General features: G+C 35.0%; 1 protein-coding gene across 5 annotated transcripts in view; it reads right to left on the bottom strand.

The window, feature by feature from the left end:
• Boll (boule RNA binding protein) overlaps positions 1-17,559 on the bottom strand; it is a 116,691-nt gene that overhangs the window by 90,724 nt on the left and 8,408 nt on the right. For all 5 annotated transcript variants that reach the window (XR_013109531.1, XR_013109532.1, XM_034498106.2 and 2 more), the window contains exons 4-6: positions 10,587-10,641; positions 8,865-8,940; positions 3,987-4,114 (exon numbers count right to left, since the gene is read on the bottom strand). Coding sequence is in view for 3 of the 5 variants with exons in the window: in XM_034498106.2 (XP_034353997.1) it covers positions 3,987-4,114; positions 8,865-8,940; positions 10,587-10,641 (259 nt within the window). In the remaining 2 variants the exon portion in view is untranslated. The remainder of the gene's footprint in view (positions 1-3,986; positions 4,115-8,864; positions 8,941-10,586; positions 10,642-17,559) is intronic.

Below are 17,559 nucleotides of genomic sequence, written 5' to 3'. Positions count from 1 at the left end.
ATTCCTGCCTGAGATTACTTCTTTGTTCTAGCCTAAAATTTAGATTCCTGCCTGAGATTATTTCTTTGTTCTAGCCTAAGATTTAGATAATTATGTTCAGTCTTAATAGTAAGTAGACAAACTGAATAGAAAACCAAGACTACCACTACATGGTTAACACTGACAAAGTTGTAAAAAAAAAAACTGATTACTTTTTTAAAGGATTGTTTTATTATTTTTAAATTCTGTGTTTTTGTGTTCCTATTTTTCAGTATGTGCATGTGAGTGGTAGGCGAATGGTATAGAGGCCAGTGGTGTTAGAGCCCTAGAGTTGGAATTGTAGGTGGTTGTAACCTCTCACATGGGTATGCTAGGAATCAAGCTCAGATCCTTCTGCTAGAGAGGTACACATTCCAACCCCACTAAGTCATCTCTCTAACCAGAAAGATTTTTTTTTTGAGACAGGATCTCTCTCTATATAGCCAAGACTAGTCATTTTAAGAACTGGCACACAATGGAAAACTTAGAGCTTGGATAAACCATAAAGTAGTATTTTTCTTCTTCTTCTTCTTTTTTTTTTTTTTTTGAAAAAGTCAACATATAGTCAAGATATATACATACATAGATATCAATGTAAAATTCTGACTCTTTGTATATATTCTAACATAGTACTAAGAGAAACACAGACATTTTCTAGTAATATATGGGCATAACTAATGAGTAAGACTACAAATTTTCATTGTTTGACCAAATGTATTCTATACCTTTCTCAACAAAATTATCATTGTAGAGATTTCATCTGTTGCTATGTATTATAATGCTAAATACTGGCCCCCCAAGGTCTAATTGACTCCAGGGACAAGGAAATCCTCACATACACCAAGTGATGCTATGTAACCTTTCTCTTTAATTTAAAACTTTTGGTTGAATAAAGTTACCTACTGCCTATAACTGGGCAGAAGATAAGTAGGCAAGGTTTTGGTTCCTGAGCTTGGGGATGGAGGTAGAACCACAAGAGGAGAGAGAGGGAAGAAAAAAGAGAGGAGAAAATAGAATAGGGTTTGGGTACATGAGAACTGGCCATAAGAGCTGGCCGGTTGGAAAGAGTGACAAAGGGAGAATACTGTAAGTCATATCTCAGGGCTGCTGACAGGGAAGCAGACATAATAGCAGAGAGGGTAGTTATCTGCCCAGCTCTAGTACTTTAAAGGCTTATTACAAATATAGAAGTTTTGTTTTATTCATAATAGCCAGAAACTGAAACAACCTAGATGTCCCTCAACTGAAGAATGGATAGAGAAAATGTGGTACAGCTACACAATAGAATATTATTCAGGCATTAAAAACCAAGACATCATGATTTTTGTAGGCAAATGGATGGAACTTGATAATATCATCCTGAGAACATACATAGTATGTATTTACTTATAAGTGGATATTAGTCATAAAATATAGACTAGCATATTACACTCCACAGACCCAAAGAAGCTAAACAAGAAGGAAGGCCTAAGCAAGGAAGCATGATCTTACTTAGAAGGGAGAATAAAATAGTCATAAGAGGCAGATGGAGGGAGGGAACTGAGAGGGAGGGGGGATGGTGAGGGAAGTGGGGGGTATTCAGGATCAGGTGTGGGAAAGGACAGGAGGGATAGCTAAATGGCCATGAAATTGAATGGAAATCTGAACCGGTTGGGGGGGGGGTAGGCTTTTCCAGGATGAAACAAAGACCTGGGATAAGGGAGGCTCCCAAGAGTCAATAGGGATGACTTTAGCTGTGACTCACTACACTGGGGATACGGAACCTTAAGAGGCCACCTCCTGTAGCCAAGAAGGAACCCCAGTGGGGCAATAAAGACACCGACCCACCCACAAAACTTTCAACCCAAAGTACATCCTGTCTACAAGTAATGCAGGCATAGAGGAAGGGGCAGAGATTGAGGAAATAGCCCACCAATAACTGGTCCAATTTGAGACCCACCTCATGGGCAAGCATTAATGATACTCTGTTATGCTTGCAGACAGGAGAATGATGTCCTCTGAGACGGTCTTCACTTAGCAGCTGACTCAGACAGAATACAGACACCCACAGCCAAACAGTGGATAGAGCTTGGAGACTCTTATAAAAGAATAGGAGGAAGGACTGTGGGCTCTGAAGGGGTTACGAACTTCACAACTAACCTGTACTCTTGGGGTTAAAGTCTCAACCGCCAACCAAAGAACATATACAGGCTGAACCTAGGCCTTCCTACACATATATAACAGATGTGCAGCTTGATCTTCATGTGGCTCCTGAACAACTGGAATAGGAGCTATCCCAAAAGCTGTTGCCTGTACGTGGGATATATTGTACTAGTTGGGTTGCCTTGCCTGGTCTCAGTGGGGGAGGAAGCACCTATCCTCACAGAGACTTAAGGACCAGGGTGGGTGGGGGATACTCAGGGCAGGGCCCACCTGCTCAGAGGAGAAGGGGATGGGGGAAGGAGTGTGGCAGGGGGTAAGAGGGGCGACAGTGAGCAGGATATAAAGTGAATAAGTAAAAAAATAAAATTAAATTAAAAAAATTTGATTTGTGTCTTTTATCTGGGTTGCTTGCTGGCATATATATTTGTATATAAGAACATACAAAATGAAGATCAAAGGCAGCTAGAATTTCCCGATTGAGATTAAATATTTTCTACAATATATCATCATTCTTTTCTTAAAAAGGCACGCCTCTTATTCACTATAGATCTTGCTGTAATGCTCTGCTTTGGGGTGAAAAAAATCCAGGCATGAAATATACAATTAAAGAAGTCAATGTCATGAAAAATAAAAAGAAACAAAGCAAAAGGAGCATGTATAACAAATATTAAAGGTAAAATAGTACCTTACTTCACCCAAAGAACAAACAAATTAATATATGGATCTCATGGGTACATATTAATTCATATATTTGAGTTTAACAATAAAGTCAAAATATTCTAATAGTGTTTCATTTAGTTCATTAGGCAGCTAGTTTTGTTAACTTAGTTAACTACCTAAACTGTTAAGCAGATATTTTCAGTTATTAAAATAAAGGCAAATATACAAACAAAGTATTGATAAAGACATACTTATAGCAAATCTAAAATATATGACATACCTATAACATTTAAATATAAGTGAATATATTCATAATTTTTCATAAGTAATCTAGAGGGATATAAGCAAAAACTTTGAAAATCATTGTCCTAGAAGAGCTTACATACAAGATCTGGTTGTTCCATATAGCCTTGATTGTAGAAAAAGTTAAAAATGTCTATGACTAGAGGAGTATAAAAATGATCATATACCAAAAATTGAGTACTATAAAATATTAAAATAAGTGAACAGATATGTAAGGGTTAGCATAGTATTTAAAGGATCAATAGTTTAACTCTCATAATATTCAAGTTAAAATACAGATTATTTATACAGTGTTTAAAGACTAATGAAAGAGTTACCTATGTTGCTTACTAGCAGATATATTTGTAATAAGAACATACAAATGAAGAAATTCCGAAGAAGAAGGAAGGGTAAAAGAATGAAAATTAGGAAAATTTACATGAATGAGACTCAGGCAGAGTCACACAGGAACATGGGATTCGTACCGGGAGAGTCGAGCGCAGTCTGGCTTCTGGCGGCGGGAGCCCAAGCCGCGTGCCACCACATGCTCAAATTTGCCATATTTTATTTGTTCTTTTTAAAGAACTTCAATTAATTTGCAAAGTATTAACATTTGTCAAATTTGGGTAGTAGTGATGTAGATATATTTATTGGCTTGTATTTTAAACATTTCAGAATCAGGGCCAGTGAGATGGCTTAGTGGATAAAGGCTCACAGGCCCAACTGTGGAAAGAGAGAACCAATGCTTGCAAACTGTACTCTGACCTCCATAGTCACTGGTGACACCCACAATAAATAAATGTAATAAGGTTCATCAAATACATAAGAATAAAAGTATCTTAAAAATATTTGGTAGAAACTCTTCTAAAATGATAATCACTTACAGGCCAAGATGGTGGGACAGAAGTTACTTCTGGAGTATGAAAATAAGCAACGCCATTATGGTAAGTGTATGGATATCCAGTTGAAGTGGTTAGATACATGGTTCCAGCAGCTGGCATTATACTAGAACCTAAAGCAAATTAGAAAGGATAAAGATGGAAATGTTTAATTTAATAAAATTTCTGAACACATTTTGGAAAAATATTTTAATATTTAAACATGACTACTGTAAAAAAATATTTTAAAATCTATGTATTACAACAAGAATCCATGTTTAAAATTAATATCTCTGAGCTTTTATTAGATTATAAGGATTAAGTAAAACACAAGGTAAGTAAATATTAAATATCCTCCAATTTAGATTCTAATACCAGTCTAATGAAACAATTCATATTATTCTTATTAACTGAATTATTATTTTTATAAATATAAATTATAAAATTTAAATACTTTGTTTTTATTTTATGAGCACTGATTAGTGTTTTGCCTGGATGTGTGTCTGTGCAAGGGTGTCAGATCCCCTAGAACTAGAGTTACAGGCAGTTGTGAGCTACCATGTGAGAGCTGGTAGGTGAACACAGTTCCTCTGGAAGAGCAGCCAATCATTCTCTACTTTAATTTTAGGGTCGGTCTCTCACAACCATGGAGCTCACTGATTCAGCAAGCGAGCGGGCTTGCCTGCAAGACCCACCGGTTTCCTGGCATCTTCCGACCAGCTCTGAGATCACAGGCACAGGCTGCCAGGCCTTGATTTTTACATGGATTATAAAGGATCCAATTCAAGTCCTCATTGTTTTGGCAAGCACTTTACTGAGACATCTTTTCAGCCAACCATACATTTTGTAATAACTACATTAATAAATGCTGAGTCAAGGTCAAAATTAATGTTTTGTCATCCTAGTAGATACGTGACATTGTTAAGGAAAGATAAAATTAGCAACAAATTTATGTGAAAACTTTCTTTAGTAAGTAAAACTACTGAGGTGCTTAACATAAAAAGTTTAAAGAAGCCAGGCAGTGGTGGCGCACGCCTGTAATCCCAGCACTTCGGAGGCAGAGGCAGGCGGATTTCTGAGTTCGAGGCCAGCCTGGTCTACAGAGTGAGTTCCAGGACAGCCAGGGCTACACAGAGAAACCCTGTCTCAAAAAACCAAAAAAGTTTCAAGGAAAAAAAAAAGAGTCAAAGGATTGTAGAAATCTGAGAAAGGCATACACACAATTTATCTAATACAAAGCTTTAGTTTGTTTCCTCTGATAATTAGGACACATGTTGTTTGATTAAAGAACATATCATGCAGTTACTTTTTTGTTTTAGTTCTATACTTTTACTTTCTATATACTTACTTTAATTAATTTAAAATGATTTTATAATCACAAACCCTTTATTTTATTTATTGGATATTTTATGTATTTATATTTCAAATGTTATTCCCCTTTCCCAGTTTCCCCTCTGCAAACCCCCTATCCCATCCCCCCTTACCCTTACTGGTTCTCTGAGGGTACTCCCCCACATACTCCTGCCTCACCGCCCTAGCATTCCTCTACACTGGGCATCAAGCATTCACAGGACCAAGGGCCTCCCTTCCCATTGATGCCAGATAAGGCCCCTTCAGCTCCTTCAGTTTTTCTCCTAACTCCTTCATTGGGGTCCCTGTGCTCAGTCTGATGGTTGGCTGCAAGCATCCACATCTGTATTGGTCAGGATCTGGCAGAGCCTCTCAGGTGATCATAAACCCTTTAAACTGGTAATTCTAAATTTCTTTAGCTATTTTAAGTGATTGTTTTTCCTTTGTATATATGTTTAGGTGAAATAGCTGGGTCTTTACTGCTGCTCTATTTACAACAGCAAGGCAAAGGGATCAGCCTAGATGTCCAGCAACAGATGGACAGTAAGATATACAAATACACAGAAGAATTTTATTCAGCTATAAAGAAAATGAAATTATAAAAAATATATAAAATATGGAAAAATGCTATACTATAGTAGATAAACCAGACTCAGACAAATAATGGTTGTCCTCTTTCTTATACTTATTCCAGCTTTAAATGTTTAGATGTGGGGTGTGTGTGCATGTGGGACATATAAATAGAAAAGGGTCTGTGAGAAGGGAAGAAGAGGTGCCAAGAACTGAGGAACAGGAACATATGATTATGAAAACAGCTAATTGGGGGTAGAAAATGGGAGAGACGGCAGGGAAACAGGGGAGAAAGAAATAGAAGATTCAGAGGAGGACCAGTACATTATATTTGAAATGTTATCATATAGAGGGTTAATACCTAAAATATATAAAGAACTAAAAAAAACTGGATACCAAGAAACCATTCAATTAAGAAATGGGGTTCAGAACTAAATAGAAGTCTCAAAAGATAAAACACAAATGACTGAAAAACACTTAAAGAAATGTTCAACATTCTTAGTCATCAGGGAAATATAAATAAAAATTACTTTGGGATTTCATTTTACAGCTATCAGAATGGCTAAGATAAATAACTGATGGCTCATGCTGTGAGGATGTGGAGTAAGGAGAACAGTCATCCACTGCTAGTGGGAATGGAAAGTTATATAGAAAGTCAGAATGGTGGTTTCTCAGGAAGTTGGGTATAGACCTATCTTACAATTCCACTGTACTACTGTTCGGTGTATACCCAAAGGACCCTACATCCTACTACAGAGACACTAGTTCATCCATGCGCATTGCTGCTATATTTATAATAGACAGAAAAATAAAAGAGTCTAGTTTTCTACCAACAAATAAATAAAGAAAATGTGGTTACAAGTATACAATGGGTTATTATACATGTTAAAAAATCATGACTTTGCAGAAAAAAAAAATCATCCTGAGTAAGGTAAGCCAGACCCCCAAAGACAAATAGTATGTATTCTCTTGTGTGTGGAGTTTAGCTTTTAAGACTTTAAATAGGCATATTACAATCTGTATAATCATGCTTAGATTTAGAGTAAGGTATGTGGGATGGGGGGAGTCGTAAGATCCTCCTAGGAAGACAGACTATATAGTTATGGAGAGATGGGGCTATGGCGAGAGACTGAAACAGAAAGATTAAACAGAGAGGGGTAGGGAAGAGAGTATAGACGGGACAAGTAACACTAAGGGCCATTTGAGGGGTCATATGTAAATTCACTACTATAAGAAGCTTCTTAAAATACATTTATATAAGAAATCTAAATGGAGTTACCAAATAATGGGGGAGATGATATCCCAACTAGAGAGCTCTAGCTACCAAATAAAATCTACAGGGCCAGAAATGGGTTACAGCTAATTGAGTTATTGGCCAAAGGAGCCCCATGGAGACCCTCGAACAACCAAAGCTATTGCCAAGGTTATTGGTTGTTCTTGAAAAATCGACGGTAAGGTCTTACTTCTGAATACAACATTTAAATATTTTATTGAACATGGAAAAATTGAGCTGGTGCCTAGCCAGAACCTTCACCACTATTGACTGGTGTTTGTAATACTGGAAGATACTCTATGCTAACCCAGCTAGAAATCCTGCCATCCACAACAGTTAACTGCCTGCATGATACACTGGTATAATAGTGGTACAGATGCTGTGAGAGTAGCCAACCACTATTTCTCAATATTTAAGGGCCACTCCACGAGATGGAACCCATGCCTGACATTGCTGAGGTAGTGGCTAAATAGGCCATGGACCTAGGGAAAAACCAAACATTCAATTAAAAAATGGGGTTCAGAACTAAATAGAATTTTCAAAAGATAAAACACAAATGACTGAAAAACACTTAAAGAGATAGCAATAAAATAACTCCTAATGACATTCTCCTATACCCCTAGATCCAGTTCCTTGCTTAGTCATCATCAGAAGTGTTCATTCCTCCTGCAGGAGATGGGAAATAATTCAGAGACCCACAACTGGGTATATGAGCAGAGAGTGACAGACTTTGGAATACTTTTGGAACATCTTAAATGGGATTTCTTCCTCAACTCCCCCTCTGCTGACATCAGGGCTTAGGGAGCTATGTGGAAGAGGCAGAAAAATTCAGACAGACAGGTGGGATGGACTGACACCAAGGAAACAGTGTTAGACACAACAAGACTGACCTACATATGAATCCACAGAGACAGTAGCAGCATACACAAGGCCTGCACAGGTTCAAGTAAGATGGGGTCTGCACGCTAAGGGGAGGAAGAAGACATGAGCTTCCACCCCTAACTAGAAACTATTTGCAATTGACAATTGCTTACAAAGGAAAAGTTTGTTTTCTCCAGTGGAGTTTCACTGAGTAGGCCTCATGCCCAGAAGTAGATAGCCAATGCAAAATGAACTCAATGGCATTTTGTAGAAGTTTTTTGGTCTCATATTAATTTGTTGGAGCATTAAAAATATTGTCTTTTGCTTATATATTATGAGTTTTATTCCTCTGTGTTTAGTGCTTTTTCACTTTTTAAAAAAAATATATTTTAAAATAGTTTTATTTGCCTGTTTGAGAGAGAGAGAAAGAAAGAAAGAGAGAGAAAGAGAGAGAGAGGAGAGAGAGAGAGAGATGAGATATGAGTTGGATGGGTGGGAAGGATCTGGGGGAGGATAAAAAGTGATCAGAATATACTATATGAATTTTCAACAAAAAGAAAATGCTATCGTGATACACAGTACTTTGTATGCTAATCAAAAATAAAAGATTTTTCTTCTAAAATGTTGTTAATAAATATTCAGGTGTATTTCCCCTACACCCTCAAACTAATGTATTTTAATTTTTGGTAAGAATATTTATATGAGCACCAACTTTGCTAAAATAAATTTATTACATAAAAGAGGATATTTTAATAAAAGGTCTATAAGAGTTTAATATTTCACAATAGGACTATGAAAAATATAAAAAACCATTAGTTCTCAATACGTACGAGGAATCCCTACTTGTTGTTTTCTTATTGCTGGACCAATGTTGAGTTTCTTATCCTTATAATTAAGTTTTTCAGCCTAAAATAAAGAAAAAATCTGTCATTTTGACACAATAATTTATAAAAATTAGTGACAAAACCCAGTATGAAATTAGCAGACATTGTATGACTTTTCTTCTTTTTAAAATATGTTTTATGGATTGCAGGATGGCTTCAAACTTATGTTGTCGGATGACTGTGAACTCCTGATCCTTTTCCCTCTACCTCTAAAGTGCTGTGATTGCAGGCGTGTGTCACATTGCCTGTTTATGTGGTATTGAGAATTAGTATCCTACAAATTGAGCTACATTCCCAGTCTGAAAAAGATGAATCTTGGGTTCAAAAAATCAATCTGTATCTTGGTTCTACACTTATGAATCCAGGTGATGTAGTATTCATCATTACTTGCTGATTGTGTATTTGTAATTTATATATTCTCTAAAATTTATTTGCAATTTCTGAGCCACTATTTGTAGTTATTTCAAGGTTATTAGTAGACATATACAGAAAATGTGAGGAGTCTAACACACAACTACCCAGGTAAGATCAAAGTGATGACTTTATTCTTGTTCCAGCTATATTTTAATCAAGTGTCCCTTTAGATAGTCCTTTCACATTACGTGCTTTAAAAAAAAAATGGCTTCCAGGTATTGAAGCACTAGCTAGTGTTCCTAAGCACAAGAAAGTTGTCATATACATGTTATGGAGAAAACATGTTGACATGCTTATAATTCAGGTATGGATGTAATGCTATTGGCCATGAATCTAATGTTAATTATTCAACAATGATTAAATATAGTGTCTATTATGGCTTGGATATGAAGTGTCCACCCTCCTTTCAATAAAGTCAACTGATAGATCCAACCATAGGAGGTGAAATCATGAGCTAGAATAATCTTAACACTTTTTAAATAGTCTCTCTCAGGTCTTTGTGATAATACAAATCATTGCTACCACAATTTCCTTAAAAATAAACACATAAAACCAGGTTATATGCTGATTTATTGGTGACAATAATATTGTGACTAGAGGACGTCTGGTACCTTCTTCAACTAGAAACACCAGAAGTTCAATATTCACTAATTCAGTATTTATGGTGACTTTACAGAATATAAAACTACTATGCACAAGAATCGACTATGTATGATCTTAATAATATATAATTAAACTACTTTCTTCTAAAAAGGTTAAATATTATACTTGCTATAAGTTAAAAGCTATCAAAATAAACTACAGGTTATATCCATTTTATTAACAAAAGTTCTTGGGTTATGAAAAGTGTTTCAAAGGAAGGAAATAATCTCAGGTAATCTTATTCTAGTAGTCTACATTTGTAGTGTTTCTAAGGAATTAAAACAACTATGCATCACAGAGATATATTCTTAAATTACTAGTTTAAGCAAATAAAGCAAAACACACTATATCTTAAAAACTATCCTCATGTAATGACTTGGAATGACTTCAGACCGTTTCTTAGAGGTCAATGGCAATCTTAAAATATACACAAACACACACACACACACATATATACACACATATATGTATACACATGTGTATATATGTATTTGCACATACCTGTATATAAATGGATCACTGTACTTGTACTATGTCATTATACTACCATAAAGTACTAATTTCAAAGAAATGCATTCCAAACCACAAATTAAATACACTGAAAGAACTTACCTCTTGCAAGATTTTTTGTGCATCTTCTTGAGTTTCAAAAGTGATGAAACCATACCTAAATAAATGCATTAATTATTACCATTTTCTTAGAACATCAAATTAAATTTTATTTTGCAATTCTGGGAATTGAACTTAAGGTATGCAAGTTTTTTTAAACCACTAAAATATATGCCTAAACCTGTATTAACATTTTTACTTCTAAAATTTTGCCACTGTAGAAGTAAGTCTTTCTGCATGCTGCATCAGCATGGGAACCCTAGATTAATCCTGTTATCCTTGTTTTTTAAAGTGAAGGGGACTGAAGGAGTAAGGAACTCAGGAATCTTCAAACAGTTTCAGCACTGAGATGTAAGCACATGAGAGATTTATGTTCCGGGTTAAAGATTGGGATATAACAGATTTCAACCAGAACAATCATCTTTGATTCCTTTCTTTTTTTTTCCTCCTCCTCCCGGTTGTGGATGGAAACAAAGGCCTTGTGCATACAAGGCAAGTGCTTACCACTGAATACATCTTTAGCCTTGTAATTTCCTTAAAAAACAAAACAAACAACTTATAAAAACCACAAATTTTGCCTTAGAGTAATCAAAGTAGAAAAAATGTCAACAATAAAATATTTCAATACAAAATTTCTAATACTTGTATAGATTTTTACATATCTACCATTTAATATTTAATTATTGTTACAATAATTTATTGTTACAATAAACTAATACTACAACCACTAGTATATTTTTCAAGCAACAGCAATAAAAATACAACCTATATTTTAAAAAATTTCTTGTATTTAATTTTGACATGCAAATAACACCAGCAATCAGGAAGCATAGGAAAAAGAATTGAGTTCTTGCTCAGCCTGGGATACATAGCAAGACACAAAGGTTAAAAAAAAAGAAAAAAGATACATGTATGATGTACATTATGTCCAAAAGCTAAGTTTTAGGAAAAACATAAAACATATAAAACATAGCTGCCAAGTATGAGTGCTGTTTAGACAGTAAACTCCTGTTAATAATGCTAAATATCACAATTATCATTTTACAACTCACAATTACTGTACCACAGTATTTCTTCTTGTTTAATGTTTACTTTTGTGCTAGGGAAGAAAGGTCCTCATGCATTCTCAGCAAGCGCTCTACTACCTGGCTATACACTAATATCAAAGTAACTTTTATTTTTTAAGGAAAGAAATTTCTCTTCCCTAATTGTCCAAACATTATTTTTATTCTGAATCTTTTTTCCAGTATATAATTTTTGGGATCTTTGTTGAGAATCACGTGGCTGTATGGGTTTATTTCTGGGTCTTCTATTCCTTTGGTCTTTGTGTCTGTTTTTGTGATCATACCAGAGTCTTATTTTATTTATCTATAATGTCTAGGGCTCATAAATGAAAGAAAGCATATTATATCTACATAAGACTGACTTAATTTGTTTGACATATCTCCAGTTGCATTCACTTTCTGACAAATAACATGGCTTCATTCTTCTTTATGGCTGTGTACATAAACTACGTTTTCTTTATCCAGTCACAATATAGAGAAACTGTCTTCTTTCTACATCATTGCCAGGATGTGTTTTATCAGTGACTGGCATTCTGATTGGCATAACATAGAATCTCAATGTAGTTTTTTATTTGTATTTTTCTGATGACACAAGGTTAAGTATTTTCGTACACGTTTATTGGCCAAGTATAATTTGATTTTGAACACTGTCTTCTCACTTCATTAGGTCATTTACAGACTGGATTGCTTTGTTTGGCTGTTTAATTTTTTTTGTATATTCTAGGTAACAGTCCAGTCTAATGTATAGTTAACAAAAATCTTCTCTTATTCTCCAAGCTATCTCTTCACTTGATTGTTTCCTTTGCTGTGCAGAAGCTTTTGAATTTAATGAAATACCAGTTGTTAATTGCTGGTGTTATTTCCTGAACGGCTACAGTCCTATTCAGAAAAGCGCCTGCCTATGCCAATACCTTGAAATGTTTCTATTGGTCTTAGCTTCATGTCTTATTAAGATGCTTTATCATTTGGGGCTACATTTTTATTTTAATTTATGCACATGAAGCTTTGAATGTGTACTCCTGTGCTTAGTGTCCAAGGAGGCTAGAAGAGGGTGTGAGATCCTTTGGAACTGGAGTTACAGATGGATGTGTTGTAGGAACTGCTCTGGGAGAGCAGCAAGTACTTTAACTGAGCCATCTCCGTAGCCCCATTCTCATCATCTCTTATAAACCAGTTTAGTCTGTTTCTACATTGTTGTTTCTGTATCTCACTGTTGCTGTTACACACTGGCTTAATTTTTAAAAATATTATCTTTGTTGTGTTGTCTACAAATTTATTGTTTCTTGCACTTTTCCAATTTAGTGGAATGTAAGCCTTTATAATGTCCTGAAATGGCTGAAATTTCTGAAATTCATTATCTGTTGCAATCTCTTCCATTTTAAATCTAATTTTGCTAATTTGGCTCTTCACTCTCTTTTCTTTTTGTTAGTTTGGCTAAGAGCTTATGGATTTTTGTTTCTTTCACAAGCACTGTTGGTACTTTATCCATTTCTGTTTTATTAATTTTTGTTTTGATCTTGATTCTTTGCTTCTATTGACTTTTTTGGGGTTTCTTATTCTTTCCCATAGCTACAGGTATATTACTATTTACCTGAAGTCTGATTCTAAATGCTCATATTTTCAGCTAAGAATTTCCTTCTTTATTACTTCATTCTATTTCATAGGTTTATATATATTATGATTTCACATTTTAATTTTTAAAATTTACGAATTTCCTTAATTTTGATGATCCAATTAGCATTCTATAAAATGTCTCCATGTTCTAAACTTTATTTCTAACTTTATTCCACTGTGCTCAGAATAAAAAAAAATCAGTTTTCCTGTATTTGATAAGCCTTGCTTTCATACTATTACAAGATCTACTTTAGAGAAAGTTGTATGAGCCATCAGAAGAATGTATATTCTGCAGTGTTTCAATGGAATGTTCTGTAGATGGAAGATCAATTTGATCCTTGATGTCATTTAACTCAGATGTTGCTCTATTTTCTGTTAGAATGATTTATTAGTCAGACTAGAATATTGAAATGACCCATTATTGTTGTGTTAGGGTTATTCTGTATCTTTGTACACTGGTAAGTCTTGTTTTATGAAATTAAGTGCATCAGTGTTTGGTGCATATATGTTTAGAACATTTTCTCTTGATGAATTATTTAATCAGTATGAACATTTTTTTATCTCTCTCAATTTTGTTCTGAAGTCTTCAGATACAGAATAGCAATTCTGTTTGCCTTCTACTTCCACTTGCTTGGAGAACCTTTTTTCACTCTCTCATCTTTGGTTACATTTATCTTAGATGATGGGGTGTATCTTGTAGGCAACAAATAGATTCTGGTTTTTAATACAATCTACCTCTCTGTGTCTTTTAATTGTAGAATTCAGCTCATTTATTTTCAAAATTACTACTAAAAGGTGTATTAATTCCTATTGCTTGTCAAACTTCTAGTGCTTGACCTTCTTTTTATTCCTTAACACTCTTCTAGCGTGGTTTAAGTCTTTCCTGTAGTAGCATGGATGTGCTTAGTTTTTTGCTTCCTTCTGAAATATTAAGTATCTTCAGAATTTTCAGTGTTTGAAATACACCATTCTCCTGGATTTAAAGGCTTTGTAGAGAAATCAATGCCGAGAGGCTTGCCTTTGCATGTGACTTGGTGTTTCCTCTTGTGACTTTCAGTATTCTTTTCATCTCTACATCTGGTGTTTTAGTTATAACATGATATGAAGAACTTTTCTGCTTCTGTTCATTTTGGTTTCTATGTGCCTCTTGGACAGAGGTAGTGTTGTCACCTTGACACAATCTAAACTCAGTTTAGAGATAAGCCTCTAGACACACCTGTGAGGAATCGGCTTGTATATGATAGCCTCTGGTCAGACCTGTGGATGACTATCTTTATTAGATTATCTAATTGAGGTAGCAAGACCTCCCCATTGTCATTGCTTTATTCTTTGGGGCTGTGTGCTGTGGCCACCTGCTTTAAGTTCCTACCATCTTGACTTCCTTATTACTATGATGGACTGTAATCTTGAACTATGAGCCAAAACAAACTTTTTTCTCTTGTCAGAGTATTTTATCAGTTACAGGAAAAGAAACTAAGATGGGTGATCATCTATTTCTCTGGATTTGGTAAGTTTTCTGCTTTGATTCTATTAAAAATACTTTTATGCCCTTAGCCTGGAGATTTTCTATCTGGATCATTGTAAATTTTTAAATTTAGTTACACAGAGCCCACATGTTCTATTCATAATTCATTATTTTATCTTTGTTGCTATAAGAATTCTAATTCATCTCTCTTGTGTTTCATTTGATCCATTCTATTGGAAAAGCTTCCTACTGAGTTTTTTTTTTTTAATTTTTATTTTACTTACTGAATTTTCATGGTTTCCTTATTTATTTATTTTGGTAAATTCCTTTCTCATATTCTGTACTGACTTATTTTAGTCAGTGGTTTATATTCTCTTTGGCAAGAGTTTATTTCATGTTCTTTTGTTTTACTAAACATTCTTATTACTCCATGTATTGAATTTTACCTAATTTAGAGCCATTTATGATGGAATTGTCACTTTTTTGGGGTGTGGTACTATGTGTTTTTCATGTTTCCTAATTACCACATTAAGACTTATGTATCTGTGGTTACTTTGGTGGAGTTTTTATCAGCTATATTCTTTAACTATTTAAAATATTTAAATATTAAATACTACATATTAAATATGTAATATTTAATAGACTCGAGGTACATAGTTGAGGAGTTAAATCCTCAGTCTGTGTGCTCAGGGCACTTGGTACTTCTTTACCACTCCTGGAGTACAGTATTAACTGCAGAAGCAACCCTAAATACTGGGTAGGTAGGTCTACAACACAAACATCACACTAGCTAGTTAAATACAGCTTCAATATGAACTAGTTGAGGATCAATAAGCTAGGATTATATAACCAGGATATTAGTTACTAAGATTAAGAGTGGAGTGACTGTAGGCTGGGTAAGGATAGGTATCAGTAGTAGAGTGAGGAAAAATTTTGAGATAGAAAAAAATATCTGGGAAGGGAAAGTTGGGGAATTTTCAGAGTTTAAAGTTTGGAAAGTTAAGAGTGAGTAAGTAAAACTGGAATAGGCATGGGGAAGAGAAAAAAGGAAAAAGCTATAGGAATGAGAGGGAAATTGTATGGGCTGAATGTAAGAATGTACTCAAAAGTACAAAATGGTAAAATGGGTAAAGCAGCATCTAGAACATCACACAGTCTAACCAAGCACAGTAAAAACTAAAGCAAGCCCATTACAAAACATTTTTGCAAGAGTAAAGACTAAGAAATGAAACAAAACAAAATAAAACAAACCCAGGAACAAGAAAAACACAAAAGTACAATAAATCCCATTGGGTATATCTCATTTTTGGAAGGATGAGTTTTGAATTCTTTCACTCACTGTGATGTTTCATGTACTATCTTGTGTTGATGGGAAAGGTATAACTACCAATGTCAGTTTGCACTATTAAATCAGGTTTGGGGACATACTGCCCAGCAGTTTGGACCAGTTACCTTTTGGACTAAATTCTTAGTACAACTGTGCTGTGTTCAGCAGTGTATTCTCATCTCCCTCATTGACTTGATCTTTGGTTTAGTAGTACAGCAGTGGTAGTGTTCCCCTGCATTTTGAAAAGGCAAAACAGAGCACCTTGTTTGTTCCAACTGACCTCAGTGGCAGATGTGGGAGCCTGCCTCATGTTTGTTTCTGATTTTGGTATATAGGTCTTGAATTACGTTTCTAGTGTTGTTCATTTGCTTGTCTGATTACAATTTGAAGCCACTGGTTATTTCACAATTTTGAATTTGAAATTTTTTGAATTCTTTGCTCAGTATTTAATTACTATATTTAGATCCAATAATTAAGGAGTTATGATCCTATGGATGCTCCCTTGCCTTTTCATGTCTCTCATTTATATATCTATTGGTATGAATATCTCTTCTATTTCTTAAGAGGAACCCTCTTAGCAACTAGCATCCTTTTCATGGCTCAATCCCCACTACTACCCATGAAGGAGAAAACAAATGGCTTTAATAGCTAGAACACTAAACCATGGCAGATGAGAAACGATTGATACTAATATACTACCTATAACCACAAATCCAAAAATGGCAAAAACCATGCATAAGCCAGTTAAATACTTAGGGCAAAAGTAAACATAGAAAATTACTGAAATAATAGGAAGCTGGGAATGGGAAAAAAGAAAAGAGAGGCAGGGTTAAATGAAAGAAAGGAAAAAGCATGCAGCAATATGCTGGGAAATGGAAGAGTAAGATATTAATTCTGAGTCTGCAATAAAGGAAACACATGTAAACAAAATAAAATGTGAGAATAAAGGAGAAAATTGTTTTGAAAACAGAGTAAAAATACTAAATTGTATTCAAAAAGAAAAAAAGGATAAATAAAAAGTCTCATACATACTCATACAAAATCAAACAGCCAGGACAAAATATTGGAGTAGTTTCTTTGTGTTCCTCTAGTATGCAAGGGGCAGTGAGCAGTTAAAAATGGAGCCACCTGACTTTCCTAAGATTTCAGCTAATACTGAGCCTGCACTAGCTAAGTGCCAAGTGTCAACATGGTCCAGGCTGTCTTTGTCTTTGCTTTGGGATCTTTGCTTTTATTGTGTACCAGGAGCCCCTACGACCACAGTTAGCACTGTACTTGGCCAGGGAGATTCTTCCTTATTCCACGAATTCCTTAGTTTGGACACCTTGCATAGCTATCATCTAAGCCAAATGGTGTATCCAAGTGTTCTAAGGAGCAGGCAGGACAAACCGAGCACTGAAATGTAAACTGAAGGATTAGTCTAAGACTTTCAAATCCCACTAAACACTAAATACCCTCTGGGAGAGAAGAGGCTGCAAAAGTTGAGGGCTTAGCTTGACCTGAGTT

The sequence above is a fragment of the Arvicanthis niloticus genome, chromosome 3, assembly GCF_011762505.2.
Source record: "Arvicanthis niloticus isolate mArvNil1 chromosome 3, mArvNil1.pat.X, whole genome shotgun sequence".
Taxonomy (NCBI): domain Eukaryota; kingdom Metazoa; phylum Chordata; class Mammalia; order Rodentia; family Muridae; genus Arvicanthis; species Arvicanthis niloticus.
This window is presented reverse-complemented; position numbering and strand designations above follow the sequence as displayed.